This window comes from Nerophis lumbriciformis, linkage group LG36 (genome assembly GCF_033978685.3).
Source record: "Nerophis lumbriciformis linkage group LG36, RoL_Nlum_v2.1, whole genome shotgun sequence".
Taxonomy (NCBI): Eukaryota; Metazoa; Chordata; class Actinopteri; order Syngnathiformes; family Syngnathidae; genus Nerophis; species Nerophis lumbriciformis.
The window spans coordinates 17,869,663-17,892,500 of NC_084583.2; the positions used below are offsets into that span (position 1 = coordinate 17,869,663).

The 22,838-nt window shown below is 42.5% G+C and overlaps 2 protein-coding genes and 1 long non-coding RNA gene across 4 annotated transcripts in view; 2 read left to right on the forward strand and 1 right to left on the reverse strand.

The window, feature by feature from the left end:
- Window positions 1-3,749, forward strand: part of arhgef6 (Rac/Cdc42 guanine nucleotide exchange factor (GEF) 6) — a 124,075-nt gene extending 120,326 nt beyond the window's left edge. Inside the window, exons 21-22 of the mRNA XM_061930193.2 lie at window positions 3,396-3,450; window positions 3,538-3,749. Coding sequence (XP_061786177.2) covers window positions 3,396-3,450; window positions 3,538-3,663 — 181 coding nt within the window. The 3' untranslated portion in view covers window positions 3,664-3,749. The remainder of the gene's footprint in view (window positions 1-3,395; window positions 3,451-3,537) is intronic.
- Window positions 3,750-7,409: 3,660 nt separating this feature from the next.
- LOC140677578 (uncharacterized) lies at window positions 7,410-8,872 on the forward strand. The gene is made up of 2 exons (XR_012049352.1): window positions 7,410-7,791; window positions 7,993-8,872. It is a non-coding gene; the product is annotated as an uncharacterized lncRNA (long non-coding RNA).
- A 4,160-nt stretch (window positions 8,873-13,032) lies between these two features.
- cd40lg (CD40 ligand) overlaps window positions 13,033-22,838 on the reverse strand; it is a 9,947-nt gene continuing 141 nt past the window's right edge. The window contains exons 2-5 of one of the 2 annotated variants that reach the window (XM_072912385.1): window positions 22,595-22,838; window positions 17,379-17,406; window positions 17,209-17,301; window positions 13,033-13,548 (exon numbers count right to left, since the gene is read on the reverse strand). The exon at window positions 22,595-22,838 is cut by the window's right edge and continues 71 nt beyond it. In XM_072912385.1, coding sequence (XP_072768486.1) covers window positions 13,133-13,548; window positions 17,209-17,301; window positions 17,379-17,406; window positions 22,595-22,825 — 768 coding nt within the window. In that variant the 5' untranslated portion in view covers window positions 22,826-22,838 and the 3' untranslated portion in view covers window positions 13,033-13,132. The remainder of the gene's footprint in view (window positions 13,549-17,208; window positions 17,302-17,378; window positions 17,407-22,594) is intronic. The other variant, XM_061930509.2, reaches the window with a different exon arrangement.

A 22,838-nucleotide genomic window follows, 5' to 3' on the forward strand; every position in this document is an offset into this window, starting at 1 on the left:
ACAGCATAATAACAGCATAGATGTAAAGCAAGAAAGGCACACACTACATACACAAAGTCTAACCAGGCATTTTCTTCCTCAAGTAATTCTGATACAAAATCATGTCTGAAGCCCAGAACACTCGACACATTTCCCCAGTTTTAGTTTAGAGATAAGGAAAAATTGGCCTGGCCCACTAGGATCCCTCTTTATGTTTGTGAACTTTATAGTCTATACATTTAGAGTGATGTGATAATCAAACACTCTAGAAGTCTAGAATGAAAGAGTATATAAGAGAATTGACAGCAACGTTCCCTCTGTGGAGCGCGCCTGTGCAATTGTGCACTGCTCAAGCGTCCTCTGCGCACGGCAAATCTACGCCACGCACAAAATCAAATAAAAAAATAAGCGCATAACAATTTTCGACACGACACGGACACGACAGAGAAAACCGTTTTCGTCATCATTGTTCAAATATAATAATACGTCTGTCGAGACGCTTTGAGGACATGAATTCCATCCATCACTTTACTGAGCAAAACTCTTTATTGTCGGCCATAAACACATCACCAAAACATTAGTAAAAAAAATGATATCTAGCAAAAGTGGTCATTTTCTGCAGTACAAACCAGACCAAAAGTAACTTTGTTTTATCAACAGCTGCCGCTCGCTCTTTCTCACGTGCGCCAACACTTGCACATATGGCACTGAGCCAGTGATGCGTTTACAGCCACACAAAAAGTCGGACAACTCCAACACCACACATAAAGTGTAATTTTAGGTCGTTACACTATGATTTACCAATCAAATGTGTGCTTATTCTAGTGTCATTTATTAGGAATCTTAATTTATAAATATTAATTATTAAATGCTGTTAGTATATTAAATAAATACTAATAAAAATGTATTTTTTACAAACAGGAAGTTGCAGGAATGTACACATGATCCCCTGCTTACATCTCATTGTGCAACATGTGAATGTTTTAATGGGAACTAAATGAAAGGGGTACAAACTATTTCCAAAGCAGGACCTCCACCCAGACAAACAATACAAGTACACAGTTTATGAAAAACAATATTTGTTGTTATTGTCATTGTAAGTGGGCCTAAACACTTATATTAGAAATGGAAATGACTGCTGTCATTTGATTATAATAATGTCGTCTGTCTATCTGTGTTGGCCCTGTGATGAGGTGGGGACTTGTCCAGGGTGTACCCTGCCTTCCGCCCGAATGCAGCTGAGATAGGCTCCTGCGACCCCGAAAGGGACAAGCGGTAGAAATGGATGGATGGATGGAGATGTAAGTTGTTATTTAGTGAGGTTTGGGACAGGTGTGCTGCTGGTGTAGCCACAGTGTGCACGTCTAAAGTTGCTCACATGGACTCCACTCAATGCTCAGGGACTTTTTGCGTTTGCTCACACACATGAACAATTAGAGGGAACATTGATTGACAGTGTGTGTGTACCTTCAGCGGTGAATGATGATGAGCAGAGGCAGAGTTAATCCTTAAATGGTGGAGGTAAAGTGGCATCAGAGTCTCTGTCTCTCTTTACTAGCTTCGTCGAAGCATGTTGCTATGTAGCTTGTTTCAGCAGATTTGAATTGCTGTTTTGGGCAGTAGATGGCATCTTTGATCCAAAGCACAATTTACATTGAACTAAAATGTTCTTTTCTTTGTGCTCGACAAAAGAAAAGTAGTGAAAATATCTCCATGTTAGCAAACTCGACTTCTGGCTCCGCCATGATCAGACACGCCCCCCCCCCCCCCCCCCCTCGCTCCCCACACTCACACTCAGACACACCCACACAGAGCGCATGTCTCTCTCTCTTCTCCGGCTTGTGACACAAGAAGAATCAGAACGATGACAGAGCAGCGCTCCGATAAAACACACTTTATACTACATAAAAAGTAACGTAAAATAACGCAGTAACGCATCATGTAGTAACGGTAACTGAGTTACTGAAAATAAAAAATAACGCGTTAGATTACTAGTTACCGCCGAAACTAACGGCGTTACAGTAACGCCATTGTCCTGTTGGAACACCCAACTGCACCCAAGACCCAACCTCTGGGCTGATGATTTTAGGTTATCCTGAAGAATTTGGAGGTAATCCTCATTTTTCACTGTCCCATTTACTCTCTGTAAAGAACCAGTTCCATTGGCAGCAAAACAGGCCCACAGCATAATACTACCACCACCATACTTGCTGGTAGGCCTGGTGTTCCTGGGATTAAAGGCCTCACCTTTTCTCCTCCAAACATATTGCTGGGTATTGTGGCAAAACAGCTCAGTTTTTGTTTCATCTGACCACAGAACTTTCCTCCAGAAGGTCTTATCTTTGTCCATGTGATGTGAAGTGAAAACCCTTTCAGGTGACTACCTCTTGAAGCCCATCGAGAGAATGCCAAGAGTGTGCAAAGCAGTATTACTTTGTAACGCGTTAGTCCCAACACTGTATATATATATATATATATATATATATATATATATATATATATATATATATATATATATATATATATATATATTATCTACATCCTAAATATATGGAAACAAAACTGTGTTTAGATAATTGATACTTCAAACTTGCATAAATAAATCTTAAGGAAAATAACATAACTTGGCTTCTGAGAGGTTCAAAATGTAATGAATAAAATGCTAAAGTTGTTGATAAACAAGCAATTATTATAATAATTAAATATGGTCATTTTAAATGAATTATTATGATCATTTAAAATTAATTATTTCAAATATGTTTATTTTAATGTACAATTCTATGGCTGGATGTAATAAGGAGTCAGAAAAAATACAAATAAAAATACAATTAATTATGATGTTTTTAGCAAAATATAGTAAAAATGTATTTAGTTTTTTTGTTTTTTTTTAAATTAATGAATATATTTATTTTTAGGTAAGATAAACATAATAATACAATTTATCTCTAGTCTGGATGATTTAGTTCTTCCCCTTGTGAAAAAAGGCTGTCCTCACTCAGGTCCGCATGGAGCTGGAGGGGGCGTGGCCTCCAGCTCCGGCTGAAAAATCAGGAGATTTTCAGGAGAATATTTGTCCCGGGAGGTTTTCGGGTGATGCGCTGAATTTCGGGAGTCTCCCGGAAAATTCGGGAGGGTTGGCAAGTAGGGAGGGATTGGAGTCCTCATGTTTGTTTCCGCCTTAGTCAAGTGTTTTTATTTTTATTTTTAGCAGTTTCGGGCAATTATAAAGACAAAACACACTTTATACATTTGGACTTGCAGACACCAAAATACACATTCATCAGGAGCTATTTCTCTATCAAGGTGCTGGCACTCGCAGTTTTCTTTGGCCCCATGTGGGCTTATTCTGCAGTGCATTTGACCCCAATAGTGCCTCATGTCTGAATCTCCTCACAAAGATGTGTCCACTCCTCCAGGAGCTTGGTGGACGCCGTGTACGCCTTAAAGGATGAAGTCCACGAGCTGAAGAAGGTACGACGGTGCACGAAGGACCGCCTTCTTCTTGACGTGACTCACTCAGCCTTTTTCCTGCCAATGACTCCAACTTGTGTGTGTCAGGAGAACAAGTGGATGAGACAGTTCCTGGAGGAGGAGCAGAAGTCCCGCAAAGATCTGGAGAGGGCGGTCCGAAAACTGGCCAAGCAGAAGAACGACTGCACCTGGGATGAGGGGGTCGGCCATTGAACACACACACACACACACACACACACACACACACACACACACACACACACACACACACACACACACACACACACACACACACACACGTCACTCCATAGCATGTTATATTAGCATAATGCTAGCTGACCAATGAAAGGTGTGTCTTATTGTGTGCAGTCCTGGAAGATACACACTTCCCATTGGTCAGCATCTTTAGCGACTGGACGTGATGTCATCACCAGATCAAGTGATTTTGGAAAAAAAAAAAAAGCTTGCATATTATAAGTAAAAAAAAACAAAAAAAAACCGAAAGCTATTTGTTTTGGCGTTTTCACACGCTTCTGTTACCACGGCAACTATTTTTACCTTCTGCTGCCAGGACCCTGGTCAGGTGTCTGCAGGATCAGCTTTAATGTCCTTTTTAGCCTTTTGGACTCGTATCACAGCATAATGTTGGATTCCACCAAACTGCTCCTTAAGAGGCCAGGTGGGCACGCGGGGGCGTGGGGGACTTGTGGGACTCGAACCCCCGTGTGATTTTTGAAAATTTTTCTGACTTTTGCCAACTATTCCCACTTTTCTCCCCGCCTTCCCGTGGGACTTGGCTGGGCGGCGGCAGGACTTGTGGGACTTGAACCCGCATGTGATTTTTGAGTTGTTTTTTTTTACTTTTGCCGACTTTTCTCACTTTTCTCCCCCCCTTTCCGTGGGACTTTGCTGGGCCCAAAATGTCCAAAACGCGGGAAGGGGGGGAGAAAAGTGAGAAAAGTCAGAAAAATGTTAAAAAAAATCACCCACAAGTCCCACCGCCAGCTGCACAAGTCCCGGGATGTCCAAAATGTCTAAAACGCACTCAGCCGAGTCCCACGAGAGGGAGGGATAAAAGTTGGCCAAACTCCCAAAAATGTTGAAAATACGTACTTAGGTTCTAGTCCACAAGTTTCGCCGCCGACAGCACAAGTCCTGGAATGCCCAAAATGTCGGGGTATGTTAAAAAAGTCAGAAAAAGTCCCAATTTTGTCCAAAGTACCTACCCGGGTTCTAGTCCCACGAGTCCCTTTGGACGCCAGCATGTCCAAAATGTCCAAAACACACCCAGCAATGGTGCACAGGAAAGCAGGGAAGAAGAGGGGAAAAGACGGACAAAATGGTCAAAAGTCCCACAAGTCCCGCCGCCGGCCGCACAAGTCCCGGGATGCCCAAAATGGCCAAAACACGCTGAGCAAAGTCCCACGGGAAGGCCGGTAGAAAAGTGAGAAAAGTCGGCAAAAGTCCCAAAAATGTTCAAAATACCTCCCCAGGTTCCAGTCCCACGAGTCCCACCGCCGGCCGCACAAGTCCCGGGATGCCAAAATGTCCAAAATGCGCTGAGCAAAGTCCCACTGGAAGGCAGGTAGAAAAGTTGGAAAAGTCGGCAAAAGTCCCAAAAATTTTCAAAAATCACACCCAGGTTCGAGTCCCACAAGTCCCGCCGCCGACAGCACAAGTCCTGGGATGCCCAAAATGTCAGGGTATGTTAAAAAAGTCAGAAAAAGTCCCAATTTTGTCCAAAGTACCTACCCGGGTTCCAGTCCCACGAGTCCCTTTGGACGCCAGCATGTCCAAAATGTCCAAAACACACCCAGCAATGGTGCACAGGAAAGCAGGGAAGAAGAGGGGAAAAGACGGCCAAAATGGTCAAAAGTCCCACAAGTCCCGCCGCTGGCCGCACAAGTCCCAGGATGCCCGAAATGTCCAAAACACACCCAGCCAAGTCGCACGGGAAGGGGGGGGGGAGTTGGAAAAGTCGGCAAAAGTCCCAAAAATGTTCAAAAATCACACTTGGTTTTGAGTCCCGAAATGCCCAAAATGTCCAAAACTCACCCAGCCGAGTCCCACGGGGGAGGGAGGGGATAAAAGTGAGAAAAGTTGGCAAAAGTCCCAAAAATGTTCAAAATACCTCCCCAGGTTCCAGTCCCACGAGTCCCACCGCCGGCCGCACAAGTCCCGGGATGCCAAAATGTCCAAAATGCGCTGAGCAAAGTCCCACTGGAAGGCAGGTAGAAAAGTTGGAAAAGTCGGCAAAAGTCCCAAAAACTTTCAAAAATCACACCCAGGTTCGAGTCCCACAAGTCCCGCCGCCGACAGCACAAGTCCCAGGATGCCCAAAATGTCCAAAACACACCCAGCCAAGTCGCACGGGAAGGGGGGGGGAAGTTGGAAAAGTCGGCAAAAGTCCCAAAAATGTTCAAAAATCACACTTGGTTTTGAGTCCCGAAATGCCCAAAATGTCCAAAACTCACCCAGCCGAGTCCCACGGGGGAGGGAGGGGATAAAAGTGAGAAAAGTCGGCAAAAGTCCCCAAAAATGTTCAAAATACCTCCCCAGGTTCCAGTCCCACAAGTCCCACCGCCGGCCGCACAAGTCCCGGGATGCCCAAAATGGCCAAAACACGCTGAGCAAAGTCCCACGGGAAGGCGGGTAGAAAAGTGAGAAAAGTCGGCAAAAGTCCCAAAAATGTTCAAAATACCTCCCCAGGTTCCAGTCCCACGAGTCCCACCGCCGGCCGCACAAGTCCCGGGATGCCAAAATGTCCAAAATGCGCTGAGCAAAGTCCCACTGGAAGGCGGGTAGAAAAGTTGGAAAAGTCGGCAAAAGTCCCAAAAATTTTAAAAAATCACACCCAGGTTCGAGTCCCACAAGTCCCGCCGCCAACAGCACAAGTCCTGGGATGCCCAAAATGTCGGGGTATGTTAAAAAAGTCAGAAAAAGTCCCAATTTTGTCCAAAGTACCTACCCGGGTTCCAGTCCCACGAGTCCCTTTGGACGCCAGCATGTCCAAAATGTCCAAAACACACCCAGCAATGGTGCACAGGAAAGCAGGGAAGAAGAGGGGAAAAGACGGCCAAAATGGTCAAAAGTCCCACAAGTCCCGCCGCTGGCCGCACAAGTCCCAGGATGCCCGAAATGTCCAAAACACACCCAGCCAAGTCGCACAGGAAGGGTGGGGAGAAAGTTGGAAAAGTCGGCAAAAGTCCCAAAAATGTTCAAAAATCACACTTGGTTTTGAGTCCCGCAAGTCCCGAAATGCCCAAAATGTCCAAAACTCACCCAGCCGAGTCCCACGGGGGAGGAAGGGGATAAAAGTGAGAAAAGTCGGCAAAAGTCCCCAAAAATGTTCAAAATACCTCCCCAGGTTCCAGTCCCACCGCCGGCCGCACAAGTTCCGGGATGCCCAAAATGGCCAAAACACGCTGAGCAAAGTCCCACGGGAAGGCGGGTAGAAAAGTGAGAAAAGTCGGCAAAAGTCCCAAAAATGTTCAAAATACCTCCCCAGGTTCCAGTCCCACAAGTCCCACCGCCGGCCGCACAAGTCCCGGGATGCCCAAAATGGCCAAAACACGCTGAGCAAAGTCCCACGGGAAGGCGGGTAGAAAAGTGAGAAAAGTCGGCAAAAGTCCCAAAAATGTTCAAAATACCTCCCCAGGTTCCAGTCCCACGAGTCCCACCGCCGGCCGCACAAGTCCCGGGATGCCAAAATGTCCAAAATGCGCTGAGCAAAGTCCCACTGGAAGGCGGGTAGAAAAGTTGGAAAAGTCGGCAAAAATTTTCAAAAATCACACCCAGGTTCGATTCCCACAAGTCCCGCCGCCGACCGTGCAGGTCCCGCGTTCTTCACCATTCTAACAACACATGCTGTTCAAATAGGATTTATTTGCTGTGTTATATATATATACATACACTATATATATATATATATATATATATATATTTATTTATATATATATATATTTATTTATATATATATTTGCTGTGTTATATATATATATATATATATATATATATATCAATATATTTTTCATAAAATAGGAAAAGGGTTCCCCACCTGTACTCTTAATTAAAATGAGTTCTGTCAAATGATACATTTTTTATAATCAGATTAATCACACGATTAATTACAGTTAATTACTTGCTTTAATTAACTTAAAGACCCCAATATTTGGACAAAAATGCACATTTTGTTGTCAGAATGTCAAACCGAAACATTTTTTAAATGTTTTCCTTGATTGGGCCTCATTTCTTTTATTTGACCTGAAGTCTCGGGGTGCGTTTATTTTGGAGGGAAATGAACCAGCGAGCAGAAGTCATTCTTGTATGATCGCTGACCAGGTCACCTGATGGCTGACCAGGTCACCTGATGGCTGACCAGGTGACCTGATGGCTGACCAGGTGACCTGATGGCTGACCAGGTGACCTGATGGCTGACCAGGTGACCTGATGGCTGACCAGGTGACCTGATGGCTGACCCAGGTCACCTGATGGCTGACCAGGTGACCTGATGGCTGACCAGGTGACCTGATGGCTGACCAGGTGACCTGATGGCTGACCAGGTGACCTGATGGCTGACCAGGTGACCTGATGGCTGACCAGGTGACCTCCAGGGCGAAGGTAAAGGTGATGAATGTGCCTTTATATCCGATCAATGCGATATTTTCAGGTGATTAATCACATGAGTTATTTTTGACAGCCCTAATTAAAGCATAGAGTTTAACAAACAGAAACATCTAAAAATAAAGCGTCTTTCTTACTCAAATAAAAAAAAATATATATATATATAATAACTATATTTGAGCAAACTAATGGCTTTTGGATTTTATTTTTTTTTAAACATAATTTATTTATTGCTTATTCATGTATTTGTGCTTTCTCTTTTTGAGGTGCAAACAAACCAGGAAATATTCCTAATAGGATTGTGGGCGGTGCAAAAAAATATATAATAATAATATTAGCTTAAAAAAGTAGTTTTTTAATGCAAATGAAAAGTCTTCCTAGGAGGATGAAATAAATAAAAGTGAGATGTATTTAAAAAGTGCCTCCAGATGAGGGGTTTTTTTAAGATAGTGTGCTTATTTTCTACTGGCCGTGGTCCCAAGATGGTTCTGGAAGGCAATAGTTGACCTCTTGACCTGCTTGAGTTGGCGGCAGATCAATATTTATGTAGAAAGAAAGATGGTACTGAGTTGGTCCTGATTTCACTCCACTTGCAGCTGATATTAAGGCCGGGTACGACGCTTGCTGGAGGCGGCACTCCACTTCCTGTACAGTTGCTCCGCCCCCTGCAGCCTCGCCGAGCACTTAACTGCAGGGGGTCTCCTTCTTGTCCAAACTATGCAATTATTATTGGTTTGTTTTCTAAGCACTCTGTACTTTACAGTGCCCTTCTTTTCATTAAAACCAGATATTCTTGGAATGGAAAGTGTCTTATTTCAAGCGATGAGCAGCAGGAAGTGCTTGTTGTAACACGGCGACACACACTTCCTGTCGGCGTGCGACTGCCTTGTTGAGTGAGTTTGTAAAGCAACACCTTTTGTTGGCAGGTGCATGCTTGGAAAATATGCCCACAACTTTAGAGAAGATATTGACTTGATTTTATTTTGAAAGGAAAGATGTTTGACCAAATAAGGTCAACTCCACTCAGCTTTATTATTTTAACTAGTGTACTTCTTCCTGATGCTATTATTATTATTATTTTAATTATTTTAACTAGTGTACTTCTTCCTGACACTATTATTATTATTATTATTATTTTAACTAGTGTACTTCTTCCTGACACTATTATTATTATTATTATTTTAACTAGTGTACTTCTTCCTGACGCTATTATTATTATTATTATTATTATTATTATTATTATTTTAACTAGTGTACTTCTTCCTGACGCTATTATTATTATTATTATTATTTTAACTAGTGTACTTCTACCTGACGCTATTATTATTATTATTATTATTATTATTTTAACTAGTGTACTTCTTCCTGACGCTATTATTATTATTATTATTTTAACTAGTGTACTTCTTCCTGACGCTATTATTATTATTGGTATTATTTTAACTAGTGTACTTCTACCTGACGCTATTATTATTATCATTATTTTAACTCGTGTACTTCTTCCTGACGCTATTATTATTATTATTTTAACTAGTGTACTTCTTCCTGACGCTATTATTATTATTATTATTATTAATTTTTTACCACAGCGGGAAAAGTATATGACAATGTGGTGTGGTAATTAATAATACATTAATACAATGTATAATAATTAATAGGAATAAAATTTAAGAAAATTCAAGTCTTTCCTTGAGGTTCCAAACCCTATTGCTAGTACTTTATGAACTGTACAATATAAGATTATGTCTACTTTCTTTCAAATGTTAATATTTATTATTACACAAACGTTTCAATTTCCATCAACGATACACTTAAAAAGGGGGATGGGAATAGTCAGCAAGCACATCATTTATTCTGAGGATTATACATGATAATCTATGAAATATATTTATCATTATTATATATATAGTACATGTGTATATATATATACACACACACACACACACACACACACACACACACACACACATATATATATATATATAATCAAGGTTTCTGTGGTTTATCCATTATACAGTACAATACTGGGGTAGAGCGGAATATACGTTAAGGGGATTTTTCCCCCCCCTGAAAAGCAGAGAAACCTGCGAAACAGGCTTGTAGGGATGAAATAGCCTCTGTTTTTCCCTGACTTAACGTGTGTATATATATATATATATCCAAACCCTGTTTCCATATGAGTTGGGAAATTGTGTTAGATGTAAATATAAACAGAATACAATGATTTGCAAATCCTTTTCAAGCCATATTCAGTTGAATATGCTACAAAGACAACATATTTGATGTTCAAACTCATAAACATTTTTTTTTTGCAAATAATCATTAACTTTAGAATTTGATGGCAGCAACACGTGACAAAGAAGTTGGGAAAGGTGGCAATAAATACTGATAAAGTTGAGGAATGCTCATCAAACACTTATTTGGAACATCCCACAGGTGAACAGGCAAATTGGGAACAGGAGGGTGCCATGATTGGGTATAAAAGTAGATTCCATGAAATGCTCAGTCATTCACAAACAAGGATGGGGCGAGGGTCACCACTTTGTCAACAAATGCGTGAGCAAATTGTTGAACAGTTTAAGAAAAACCTTTCTCAACCAGCTATTGCAAGGAATTTAGGGATTTCACCATCTACGCTCCGTAATATCATCAAAGGGTTCAGAGAATCTGGAGAAATCACTGCACGTAAGCAGCTAAGCCCGTGACCTTCCATCTCTCAGGCTGTACTGCATCAACAAGCGACATCAGTGTGTAAAGGATATCACCACATGGGCTCAGGAACACTTCAGAAACCCACTGTCAGTAACTACAGTTGGTCGCTACATCTGTAAGTGCAAGTTAAAACTCTCCTATGCAAGGCGAAAACCGTTTATCAACAACACCCAGAAACGCCGTCGGCTTCGCTGGGCCTGAGCTCATCTAAGATGGACTGATACAAAGTGGAAAAGTGTTCTGTGGTCTGACGAGTCCACATTTCAAATTGTTTTTGGAAACTGTGGACGTCGTGTCCTCCGGACCAAAGAGGTAAAGAACCATCCGGATTGTTATAGGCGCAAAGTGTAAAAGGCAGCATGTGTGATGGTATGGGGGTGTATTAGTGGCCAAGACATGGGTAACTTACACATCTGTGAAGGTGCCATTAATGCTGAAAGGTACATACAGCTTTTGGAGCAACATATGTTGCCATCCAAGCAACGTTACCATGGACGCCCCTGCTTATTTCAGCAAGACAATGCCAAGCCACGTGTTACATCAACGTGGCTTCATAGTAAAAGAGTGCGGGTACTAGACTGGCCTGCCTGTAGTCCAGACCTGTCTCCCATTGAAAATGTGTGGCGCATTATGAAGCCTAAAACGGAGACCCCCGGACTGTTGAACAACTTAAGCTGTATATCAAGCAAGAATGGGAAAGAATTCCACCTGAGAAGCTTAAAAAATGTGTCTCCTCAGTTCCCAAACCTTTACTGAGTGTGCAAAAAAGGAAAGGCCATGTAACACAGTGGTGAACATGCCCTTTCCCAACTATTTTGTCACGTGTTGCAGCCATGAAATTATAAGTTAATTATTATTTGCAAAAAAAAAAAAAAGTTTATGAGTTTGAACATCAAATATGTTGTCTTTGTAGCATATTCAACTGAATATGGCTTGAAAAGGATTTGCAAATCATTATATTCCGTTTATATTTACATCTAACACAATTTCCCAACTCATATGGAAATGGGGTTTGTATATGTATGTATATGTGTATATATATATATATATATACATGTGTATATGTATATATAAATGTATATATACATGTATATATGTATATGTATATATATATATATATATATATACATATATATATATATATATATATATATATATACATATATATATATATATATATGTATATATATATATATATATCTATATACATATACATATATACATGTATATATACATTTATATATACATATACACATGTATATATATATATATATATACACATATATATATATATATACCCACATATATATATATATATATATATATATATATATATATATATATGTGGGTATATATATATATATATGTGTATATATATATATATATATATACACACATATGTGTGCTTTTGTGTATATATATATATATATGTGTATATATATGTATATATATATATATATATATATACACACACACACACACATATATATATGTGTATGTATATACCTGTATATGTATATATACATATATATGTATGTACTTATATATATACGTATAAATGTACATATATATACATATATACATGCACTTATATCTATATATATATATACACACACGTGTGTATATATATGTAGATATATATATTATATATATATATTTATATACATGTGTGTATATATATATATATATATACGTGGATTTATATGTATATATATATACATACTGTACATATATATATATATATATTTATTTATATATATATATATATAAATTTTTTTGTATATACACGTGTGTATATATATATATATGTGTGGCTATATATATATATATATATATATGCACACATATATATGTGTATGTATATACCTGTATATGTATGTATACATATATATGTAAATACTTATATATATTCGTATATATGTACACATATATATATATATATATATACATATATACATGCACTTATATATATATATATGTACAGTATGTGTATATGTATATATATATACACATACTGTGCATATATATATATATATATATATATATATATATATATATATATATATATATATATATATATATATATATATATATATATATATATATATATATATATACATATACCAGTATATACATATATATATGATATCAATGCAAGAAACAAACTTTTTTTTTTAAATTAAAAGTAAATAAGTAAAAAGATTGTAAAAGTTATTTTAATTGTTAAAAGGATTATTTTGCCACTAAGTTTGAATATTAATAAAAATGTTCCTTACAAGGCAACAATTAGTTAACAAATGAAATGAATAAATTAAATAGAGAGAAATAAATAAGAAGTTGTTGAAAGTCAAAGTTTGTAGACAGCAAAGGTGGTGGCGGTGCGGGTGTAGTCCACCAGGGACAAGTCCTCCACCCACACGCTGAGCTGCTCCCCCCTCCTCAGGGACATCACCTCCACCTGGGAGGTGGTGCACATCTGGGGGTCAGACCCGCTCCCAGCCAGGCTGCAGTAAGCCCGCATGGCCACCGTGTCCTTTGCCTGCACCTCCGCCTCCTCCTCCTCACCACCACCACCACCACCACCACCACCACGCCTCAGCTTGACGGAGCTGGCCAGGGGCGTGTGAGGGTCTCGCCTGGAGAAGGTCACCCTGGACACCACCAAGTAGTCCCCGGGCTGCAGGATGGTCAACCAGCTGCTGCCGTAGAAGTAGTTGACGTTCCTCCTCTCAGAGTGCTTCAGGTCCCACTGCAGGTAACCTGCTGGGGGGGCGGGGCAAACACACCTTTTCTAATACACTTCCTCTTTTCTTTTTTTTACACCTGTCCTGTTTGGACCAAAAGTCATGCAGAAATCACAAACATGTCAGAGGGAAAGTCTTGTCTCTGTGGAACAATGCTGCTCTTTAAAAGTACAACCCCCGTTTCCATATGAGTTGGGAAATTGTGTTAGATGTAAATATAAACGGAATACAATGATTTGCAAATCCTTTTCAAGCCATATTCAGTTGAATATGCTACAAAGACAACATATTTGATGTTCAAACTCATAAACTTTATTTTTTTTTTGCAAATAATAATTACCTTATAATTTCATGGCTGCAACACGTGCCAAAGTAGTTGGGAAAGGGCATGTTCACCACTGTGTTACATGGCCTTTCCTTTTAACAACACTCAGTCAACATTTGGGAACTGAGGAGACACATTTTTGAAGCTTCTCAGGTGGAATTCTTTCCCATTCTTGTTTTATGTAGAGCTTCAGTCGTTCAACAGTCCGGGGGTCTCCGTTGTGCTATTTTACACTTCATAATGCGCCACACATTTTCGATGGTAGACAGGTCTGGACTGCAGGCGGGCCAGTCTAGTACCCGCACTCTTTTACTAGCCACGTTGATGTAACACGTGGCTTGGCATTGTCTTGCTGAAATAAGCAGGGGCGTCCATGGTAACGTTGCTTGGATGGCAACATATGTTGCTCCAAAAGCTGTATGTACCTTTCAGCATTAATGGCGCCTTCACAGATGTGTAAGTTACCCATGTCTTGGCCACTAATACACCCCCATACCATCACACATGCTGCCTTTTACACTTTGCGCCTATAACAATCCGGATGGTTCTTTTCCTCTTTGGTCCGGAGGACACGACATCCACAGTTTCCAAAAACAATTTGAAATGTGGACTCGTCAGACCACAGAACACTTTTCCACTTTGTATCAGTCCATCTTAGATGAGCTCAGGCCCAGCGAAGCCGACGACGTTTCTGGGTGTTGTTGATAAAACGGTTTTCGCCTTGCATAGGAGAGTTTTCACTTGCACTTACAGTTGTAGCGACCAACTGTAGTTACTGACAGTGGGTTTCTGAAGTGTTCCCGAGCCCATGTGGTGATATCCTTTACACACCGATGTCGCTTGTTGATGCAGTACAGCCTGAGGGATGGAAGGTCACAGGCTTAGCTGCTTACGTGCAGTGATTCTCTGAACCCTTTGATGATATTACGGAGCGTAGATGGTGAAATCCCTAAATTCCTTGCAATAGCTGCTTGAGAAATGTTTTTCTTAAACTGTTCAACAATTTGCTCACGCATTTGTTGACAATGCGGTGAGGGATGCCGTCAAGCTGAAGAAGGAGCCCTATCGGGTTCTTTTGGCTCATAGGACTCCTGAGGCAGCGGACAAGTACCGACAGGCCAAGCGGTGTGCGGCTTCAGCGGTCGCAGAGGCAAAAACTCGGACATGGGAGGAGTTCGGTGAGGCCATGGAAAACGACTTCCGGACGGCTTCGAAGCAATTCTGGTCCACCATCCGCCGCCTCAGGAAGGGGAAGCAGTGCACTATCAACACCGTGTATGGTGAGGATGGTGTTCTGCTGACCTCGACTGCGGATGTTGTGGATCGGTGGAGGGAATACTTCGAAGACCTCCTCAATCCCACCAACACGTCTTCCTATGAGGAAGCAGTGCCTGGGTAGTCTGTGGTGGGCTCTCCTATTTCTGGGGCTGAGGTTGCTGAGGTAGTTAAAAAGCTCCTCGGTGGCAAGGCCCCGGGGGTAGATGAGATCCGCCCGGAGTTCCTTAAGGCTCTGGATGCTGTGGGGCTGTCTTGGTTGACAAGACTCTGCAGCATCGCGTGGACATCGAGGGCGGTACCTCTGGATTGGCAGACCGGGGTGGTGGTTCCTCTCTTTAAGAAGGGGAACCGGAGGGTGTGTTCTAACTATCGTGGGATCACACTCCTCAGCCTTCCCGGTAAGGTCTATTCAGGTGTACTGGAGAGGAGGCTACGCCGGATAGTCGAACCTCGGATTCAGGAGGAACAGTGTGGTTTTCGTCCTGGTCGTGGAACTGTGGACCAGCTCTATACTCTCGGCAGGGTCCTTGAGGGTGCATGGGAGTTTGCCCAACCAGTCTACATGTGTTTTGTGGACTTGGAGAAGGCATTCGACCGTGTCCCTCGGGAAGTCCTGTGGGGAGTGCTCAGAGAGTACGGGGTATCGGACTGTCTGATTGTGGCAGTCCGCTCCCTGTATGATCAGTGTCAGAGCTTGGTCCGCATTGCCGGTAGTAAGTCGGACACGTTTCCAGTGAGGGTTGGACTCCGCCAAGGCTGCCCTTTGTCACCAATTCTGTTCATAACTTTTATGGACAGTCAAGGCGTTGAGGGGATCTGGTTTGGTGGCTGCAGGATTAGGTCTCTGCTTTTTGCAGATGATGTGGTCCTGATGGCTTCATCTGGCCAGGATCTTCAGGTCTCACTGGATCGGTTCGCAGCTGAGTGTGAAGCGACTGGGATGAGAATCAGCACCTCCAAGTCCGAGTCCATGGTTCTCGCCCGGAAAAGGGTGGAGTGCCATCTCCGGGTTGGGGAGGAGATCTTGCCCCAAGTGGAAGAGTTCAAGTACCTCGGAGTCTTGTTCACGAGTGGGGGAAGAGTGGATCGTGAGATCGACAGGCGGATCGGTGCGGCGTCTTCAGTAATGCGGACGCTGTATCGATCCGTTGTGGTGAAGAAGGAGCTGAGCCGGAAGGCAAAGCTCTCAATTTACCGGTCGATCTATGTTCCCATCCTCACCTATGGTCATGAGCTTTGGGTTATGACCGAAAGGACAAGATCACGGGTACAAGCGGCCGAAATGAGTTTCCTCCGCCGGGTGGCGGGGCTCTCCCTTAGAGATAGGGTGAGAAGCTCTGCCATCCGGGGGGAGCTCAAAGTAAAGCCGCTGCTCCTCCACATGGAGAGGAGCCAGATGAGGTGGTTCGGGCATCTGGTCAGGATGCCACCCGAACGCCTCCCTAGGGAGGTGTTTAGGGCACGTCCCACCGGTAGGAGGCCGCGGGGAAGACCCGGGACACGTTGGGAAGACTATGTCTCCCGGCTGGCCTGGGAACGCCTCGGGGTCCCACAGGAAGAGCTGGACGAAGTGGCTGGGGAGAGGAAAGTCTGGGCTTCCCTGCTTAGGCTGCTGCCCCCGCGACCCGACCTCGGATAAGCGGAAGAAGATGGATGGATGGATGGATTTGTTGACAAAGTGGTGACCCTCGCCCCATCCTTGTTTGTGAATGACTGAGCATTTCATGGAATCTACTTTTATATTTTTAAAGGGATTTGCAAATCATTGTATTCCGTTTATATTTACATCTATAACACAATTTCCCAACTCATATGGAAACGGGGTTTGTATTTAATCCAGCACACAGCATTTTGGTTTGGAATGTGTAAACTATTTCACCTAATGTTCCCTTTAAAAGTATCTTTTAGAAGCTTTTTGTGAAATGTAAGCTGCTAACTGGCAGGACATAACAGTTAAGTGTTAAATACGACATGCATTATTTATATTTGGATCATGTCAGCTCATATTTTTAGAAAAGCTGCCCAGTAAAAGTATATTTTTGAGGCATTTTTGTGAAACGTAAGTGAGCCACTTACATCTTCTGAGTGCAGGCTCAGATGGTTTCTCCACCGTCATGCGGGCCAACGTTCTGGAGGAACCGTGCAGGTTCTCTGATGACTGAAAATCAGCTGGAAAAAAAAAAACCCAGACAAATCTTGACGTCCTTCTTTTGAGTGTTTGTGAGAGAAATGAGGTGAGAAGATACCTTTTCCTTCAGGTGATGGACGCCTCTGCTGTGGGAGAACCATGAGAGATGGAATAAGTGACGGACAACAAAAAGTCTTTCCACATAATCTTGATAGTAATGCTCAGTTAACAGCTGTATTGAACAAAATGCAAAAATCATTCCCATCCACCAAAATAAATGACATTTATGACTAAGTGAATGATGTCAATCAAACCTAAACATCATCCTAATGGGTTTTTTTTTGTTTGTTGGCTATAAAATCATGTTTTTTTTATCATCATGTTGCTCTATTGACATATTGAGCAAATTGACATATTTCTGCTCTGCTCCGCCGCTCCCAGTCTGTGGAACGCTCTCCCTGACCACCTGAGGGCACCACAGACTGTGGATGCTTTTAAAAAAGGCTTTTTTTTTTATTCTTTTTTTTTTAGATATATGCATTAGAGATGCGCGGATAGGCAATTTATTTCATCCGCAACCGCGTCAGAAAGTCGTCAACCATCCGCCATCCACCCGATGTAACGTTTGATCAGAACTGCACCCGCCCGCCATCCGCCCGAAGTTTTATTTACGGAGGCAATAATTGAGCATGGATTTCCAATCGCACTGGCTGATCACATGGGACAGTTAAATGTTTGTAATGCAACCTTTAAAAATCATTACGCGGTGATCGCGGTCCCAAAAATAAACTTTTCTTGCATGATAATGTCCAGAAAAATTCGCTTTATATTACTATAGAGTCCTTTTAACGAATGAGTTTGATGGTTTATCACAAACCTTAAATGAAAGAAGTCCTTTGTTCTCCTGCACCATGCATGTGCGCTTTGGCCTCGCTTCGTGTTTGGTGCGCAATCCTGTCGGCTGTATTTCACAGCACGACATACTGTTAAAAGTGTTTATACTATTTATGCTTTCAAGTCCAAGTTGAAGAAATCTTGTTAAATGTTGACAGCATAACTACCAAAATACAGAAGTATGTCCTTAATATTTTTGCAGTGCTATTTCTGTTGAAAAGTTCAAATGATTACATTAGAGATGTGATGTGCCACTTTTCAAGTGTCTGATGGCTTAAATTAATTTTCATTAATTTTTCATATTTTGAATTCTTTTGAAAGGCTTACAAAAAAACTACATTTGAATTGTAATTCCATGCTATTGACAGGACTATTAATTTTAATGAAGTTAGCTTACCATGTTTACAGTATGATAATTGTGATAGAAATGTGAATTTTAGGCACAGAATATTTTTGACAATTGAACAAGGCAGTAGATTATACAAGCTTGGACAGAAAGTTAATAATGACACCAATTTTTTTTTTTTATGGAATTGTTTAGTACTGTTTTACCATTTGTTTACTGTAAAAAGTGTTTATACTTTCAATTAACAAATTGAAGTCTTGTGAAAGGTTGACAGGATAACTGGCATTAACTGTCAAAATAATTTCAAACTATTGAAGTTATCTTACAGAATAAACATGTCAATCAACCCATATGATTTTTGCTGTAATATTTTTGTTTTGAAAAGTCACTGTGACTGATAGAAAAGTGATGGTTTTAGCAACATTTTAACCTGTCTGAATGCTAATAATCATTTTGTGTCGGGGGGCGAAGCCCTGAACCCTCCACCAGGACTTTGTCCTGGACCTACCGGGGCCTGCGGCCCTTGGACCCTGGCTACTAGGTTTTTCTGATTTCAAAAGTTGGCAGGTATGGTGAGGTTATAAAGCTTTTGCCTGTTAAAGAAAGGAGACTGATCCAATGCAGCACAGACTTTCGCGTGCCACGCTGTCACGACCCAGACGCACACCAGTGCGCAATCATATGGGAGCCGCGCTGAGCGCACCTCCAAGCGCGTCTCGCTGCCGGCGACGGCCAGGTATGGGCCCACGCTCCAGCGCCATCCATTTTCAGGGCTAGTTGATTCGGCAGGTGGGTTGTTACACACTCCTTAGCGGGTTCCGACTTCCATGGCCACCGTCCTGCTCTCTATATCAACCAGGGTGAGCCCCACCCCTTTCGTGAGCGCACTGCGCGCGGAGTGACCCCTGTTACGCGCCCCCGGCCACGGGGGTGGAGGGCAGGTAAGCTGCTTACCTGCTGCGCGTGACGCCGGCCGCGGCGAAGGCGGACGAGGCGGGGTGTCGTGCGGTGGGCGCGGTGGTGACCCTGGACGTGCGTCGGGCCCTTCTCGCGGATCGCCTCAGCTACGGCTCCCGATGGGGCCCTCTCGGGGGAAGGGGCCTCGGTCCCGGACCCTGGCGAGGCGTCCCTTCTCCGCTCCGTAAAAGTGTCCATCTCTTTTCTTTTTTTTTTCTTCTGTTGTGGCATATGCAGCAGGTGCCTGCTCGTTTTTTCGTATGTGGGTAACAACATTTAACTATGTATATATATTTCCCAATTGGTTTAACTGCCACCCGCAAAAAAAAAAAAAAAAAATCTAATTAATCCGCCCGACCCGACCCGCGCGCGGATAAAATCTTTTTTTTTTAAATTTCATCCGCCCGATCCGCGGTAATCCGCGGACTCCGCGGTTGTGCCCGCAAACCGCGCATCTCTAATATGCATACTAGTTTTAGCTATTTGGCTGTTCTAGTTTTTATTTTTATTTATTTTCTATTATCTTTTAATTTTTTAATATTTATTTTTTATTTTTTAATTATTATTATAATTATTTATTTATTTATTTTTTAATTTTTTCCTTTAATACACTTTAGCACTTTGAGGTTGTTTACTCAATGTAAAGTGCTTTTTACAAATAAAATCTATTATTATTATTATTATTGAGCCGCTGCATGGCCTCTGAGTTGGTGAAAGTTCTTTGTGGATTATCACCTGGATGGCACTTGGATGATGGCCATAAACCCAGAACTTTGACATTTAACTTATACCTAAAACTGGAGGGAAAGACAGGAAAAGATGCTTGTTTTAGTAAAAAGAAATATACACACATGTATATTTTTCTTGTGTGAGAATTATGATGAAATCTTCATCTAAACATATAAACATCCCAGTGAGAGCAGACATTGTGCAGTAAGTCATTGTTTTGTTTTGGTGGTAGTTTTCATTTCTTTTTTTTCTTTTTTTTAGCACTTAGCAATTCCCGTATCTGCTTATCACTCAGCTTCTAAAACTTGTGGCTCATCTTCCATATCGGGCTCAAAAATAGAAGGTTCTGGATCATCATTTGTCTTTGCTGGCTCTCAGGAAGTCCACCTGAGTCGTCGTGTTGTCATTGTTGAAGGAAATAGCGAACACAGTGATATACTTTATATATTTTAACGTAAGCAAAATACGTCAATATTGGAAGAGAGCAAATGTTACTACCTCTCTTGTTAGCTGACTCTTGCTAGCCTTTGTTTATGAGCTAGAATGCATTTAATTTTTTTTTAAATCATCTGTGTTTGTCTCACATAAAGATTGTGAATGTTAGAATTATAGTATAGTAATAATAGTATTTATATGATCATGTCCAGTGTCCCTGGGCAACAGACCAAACCCCTCACTGCTCCTGATAGTCCGTGGTTAGTTAGTTTGTGGACTTGGAGAAGACATTGGACCGTGTCCCTCAAGAAGTCCTGTGAAGAGTCTTCAGAGAGTATCTGATTGTGGTGGTCTGATCCCTGTACGATCAGTGTCAGAACTTGGTCCACGTTGCCGGCAGTAAGTCAGACCTGTTTCCAGTGAGGGTAGGACTCCGCCCTTTGTCTCTTTTTTTGGGCAGAATGTTTTGGCACAGTCAGGGTGTTGAGGGGATCCGGTTTGGTGGCTGCAGGATTAGGTCTCTGCTTTTTGCAGATGATGTGGTCCTGATGGCTTCATCTGGCCAGGATCTTCAGCTCTCACTGGATCGGTTCGCAGCCGAGTGTGAAGCGACTGGGATGAGAATCAGCACCTCCAAGTCCGAGTCCATGGTTCTCGCCCGGAAAAGGGTGGAGTGCCATCTCCGGGTTGGGGAGGAGATCTTGCCCTAAGTGGAGGAGATCAAGTACCTTGGAGTCTTGTTCACGAGTGAGGGAAGAGTGGATGGTGAGATCGACAGTTGGATCGGTGCGGTGATGTGGACCCTGTATCGATCCATCGTGGTGAAGAAGGAGCTGAGCCGGAAGGCAAAGCTCTCAATTTACCGGTCGATCTACGTTCCCATCCTCACCTATGGTCATGAGCTTTGGGTTCCTGTCCTCACCTAGGGTCATGGTCTTTGGGTTCCTGTCCTCACCTATGGTCATGAACTTTGGGTTCCTGTCCTCACCTATGGTCATGGTCTTTGGGTTCCTGTCCTCACCTATAGTCATGAATTTTGGGTTCCTGTCCTCACCGATGGTCATGATCTTTGGGTTCCTGTTCTCACCTATGGTCATGAACTTTGGGTTCCTGTCGTCACCTATGGTCATGGTCTTTGGGTTCCTGTCCTCACCTATGGTCATGAATTTTGGGTTCCTGTCGTCACCGATGGTCATGATCTTTGGGTTCCTGTCCTCACCTGTGGTCATGAACTTTGGGTTCCCATCCTCACTTAGGGTCATGGTTTTTGGGTTCCCGTCCTCACCGATGGTCATGATCTTTGGGTTCCCATCCTCACCTATGGTCATGGTCTTTGGGTTCCCGTCCTCACCGATGGCCATGGTCTTTGGGTTCCCGTCCTCACCTAGGGTCATGAACTTTGGGTTCCTGTCCTCACCTAGGGTCATGAACTTTGGGGTCCCGTCCTCACCTAGGGTCATGGTCTTTGGGTTCCCGCCCTCAACTAGGGTCATGACCTTTGTGGTCCCGTCCTCACCTAGGGTCATGAACTTTGGGTTCCTGTCCTCACCTACCGTGTGGTAGAGGAACATGAAATAAGACAGTACATTTGGGTAAAAGTGACAAAAGTGATAGTACCCTTTCTACCGTGTGGTAGAGGAACACGAAGTAAGACAGTACATTTGGGTAAAAATGACAAAAGTGGTAGTACTTTTTCTACCGTGTGGTAGAGGAACACAAAGTAAGACAGTACATTTGGGTAAAAGTGACAAAAGTGATGGTACCCTTTCTACCGTGTGGTAGAGGAACATGAAGTAAGACAATACATGTGGGTAAAAGTGGTAGTATCCTTCCTACCGTGTGGTAGAGGAACACGAAGTAAGACAGTACATTTGGGTAAAAATGACAAAAGTGGTAGTACTTTTTCTACCGTGTGGTAGAGGAACACAAAGTAAGACAGTACATTTGGGTAAAAGTGGTAGAACCCTTCTTACCGTGTGGTAGAGGAACACGAAGCCTCCCAGTGTGAGCAGGACCTGCAGGATCATCACAGAAACCAAGAACCAGGTCAGGTTCTTGCTGGCTGCTGGCTGCATGAAGACCACCGGCTGAGGACCACCATGTTGGCGTGGAGGCAGCGGTGGTGGTGGTGGTGGTGGTTTTCCAAAGCTGCTCTGGTAGGTGTTGATCATGGCCACAGACGCAGGTGAGCATGTCTGTGACATCCTGCACGCTGGA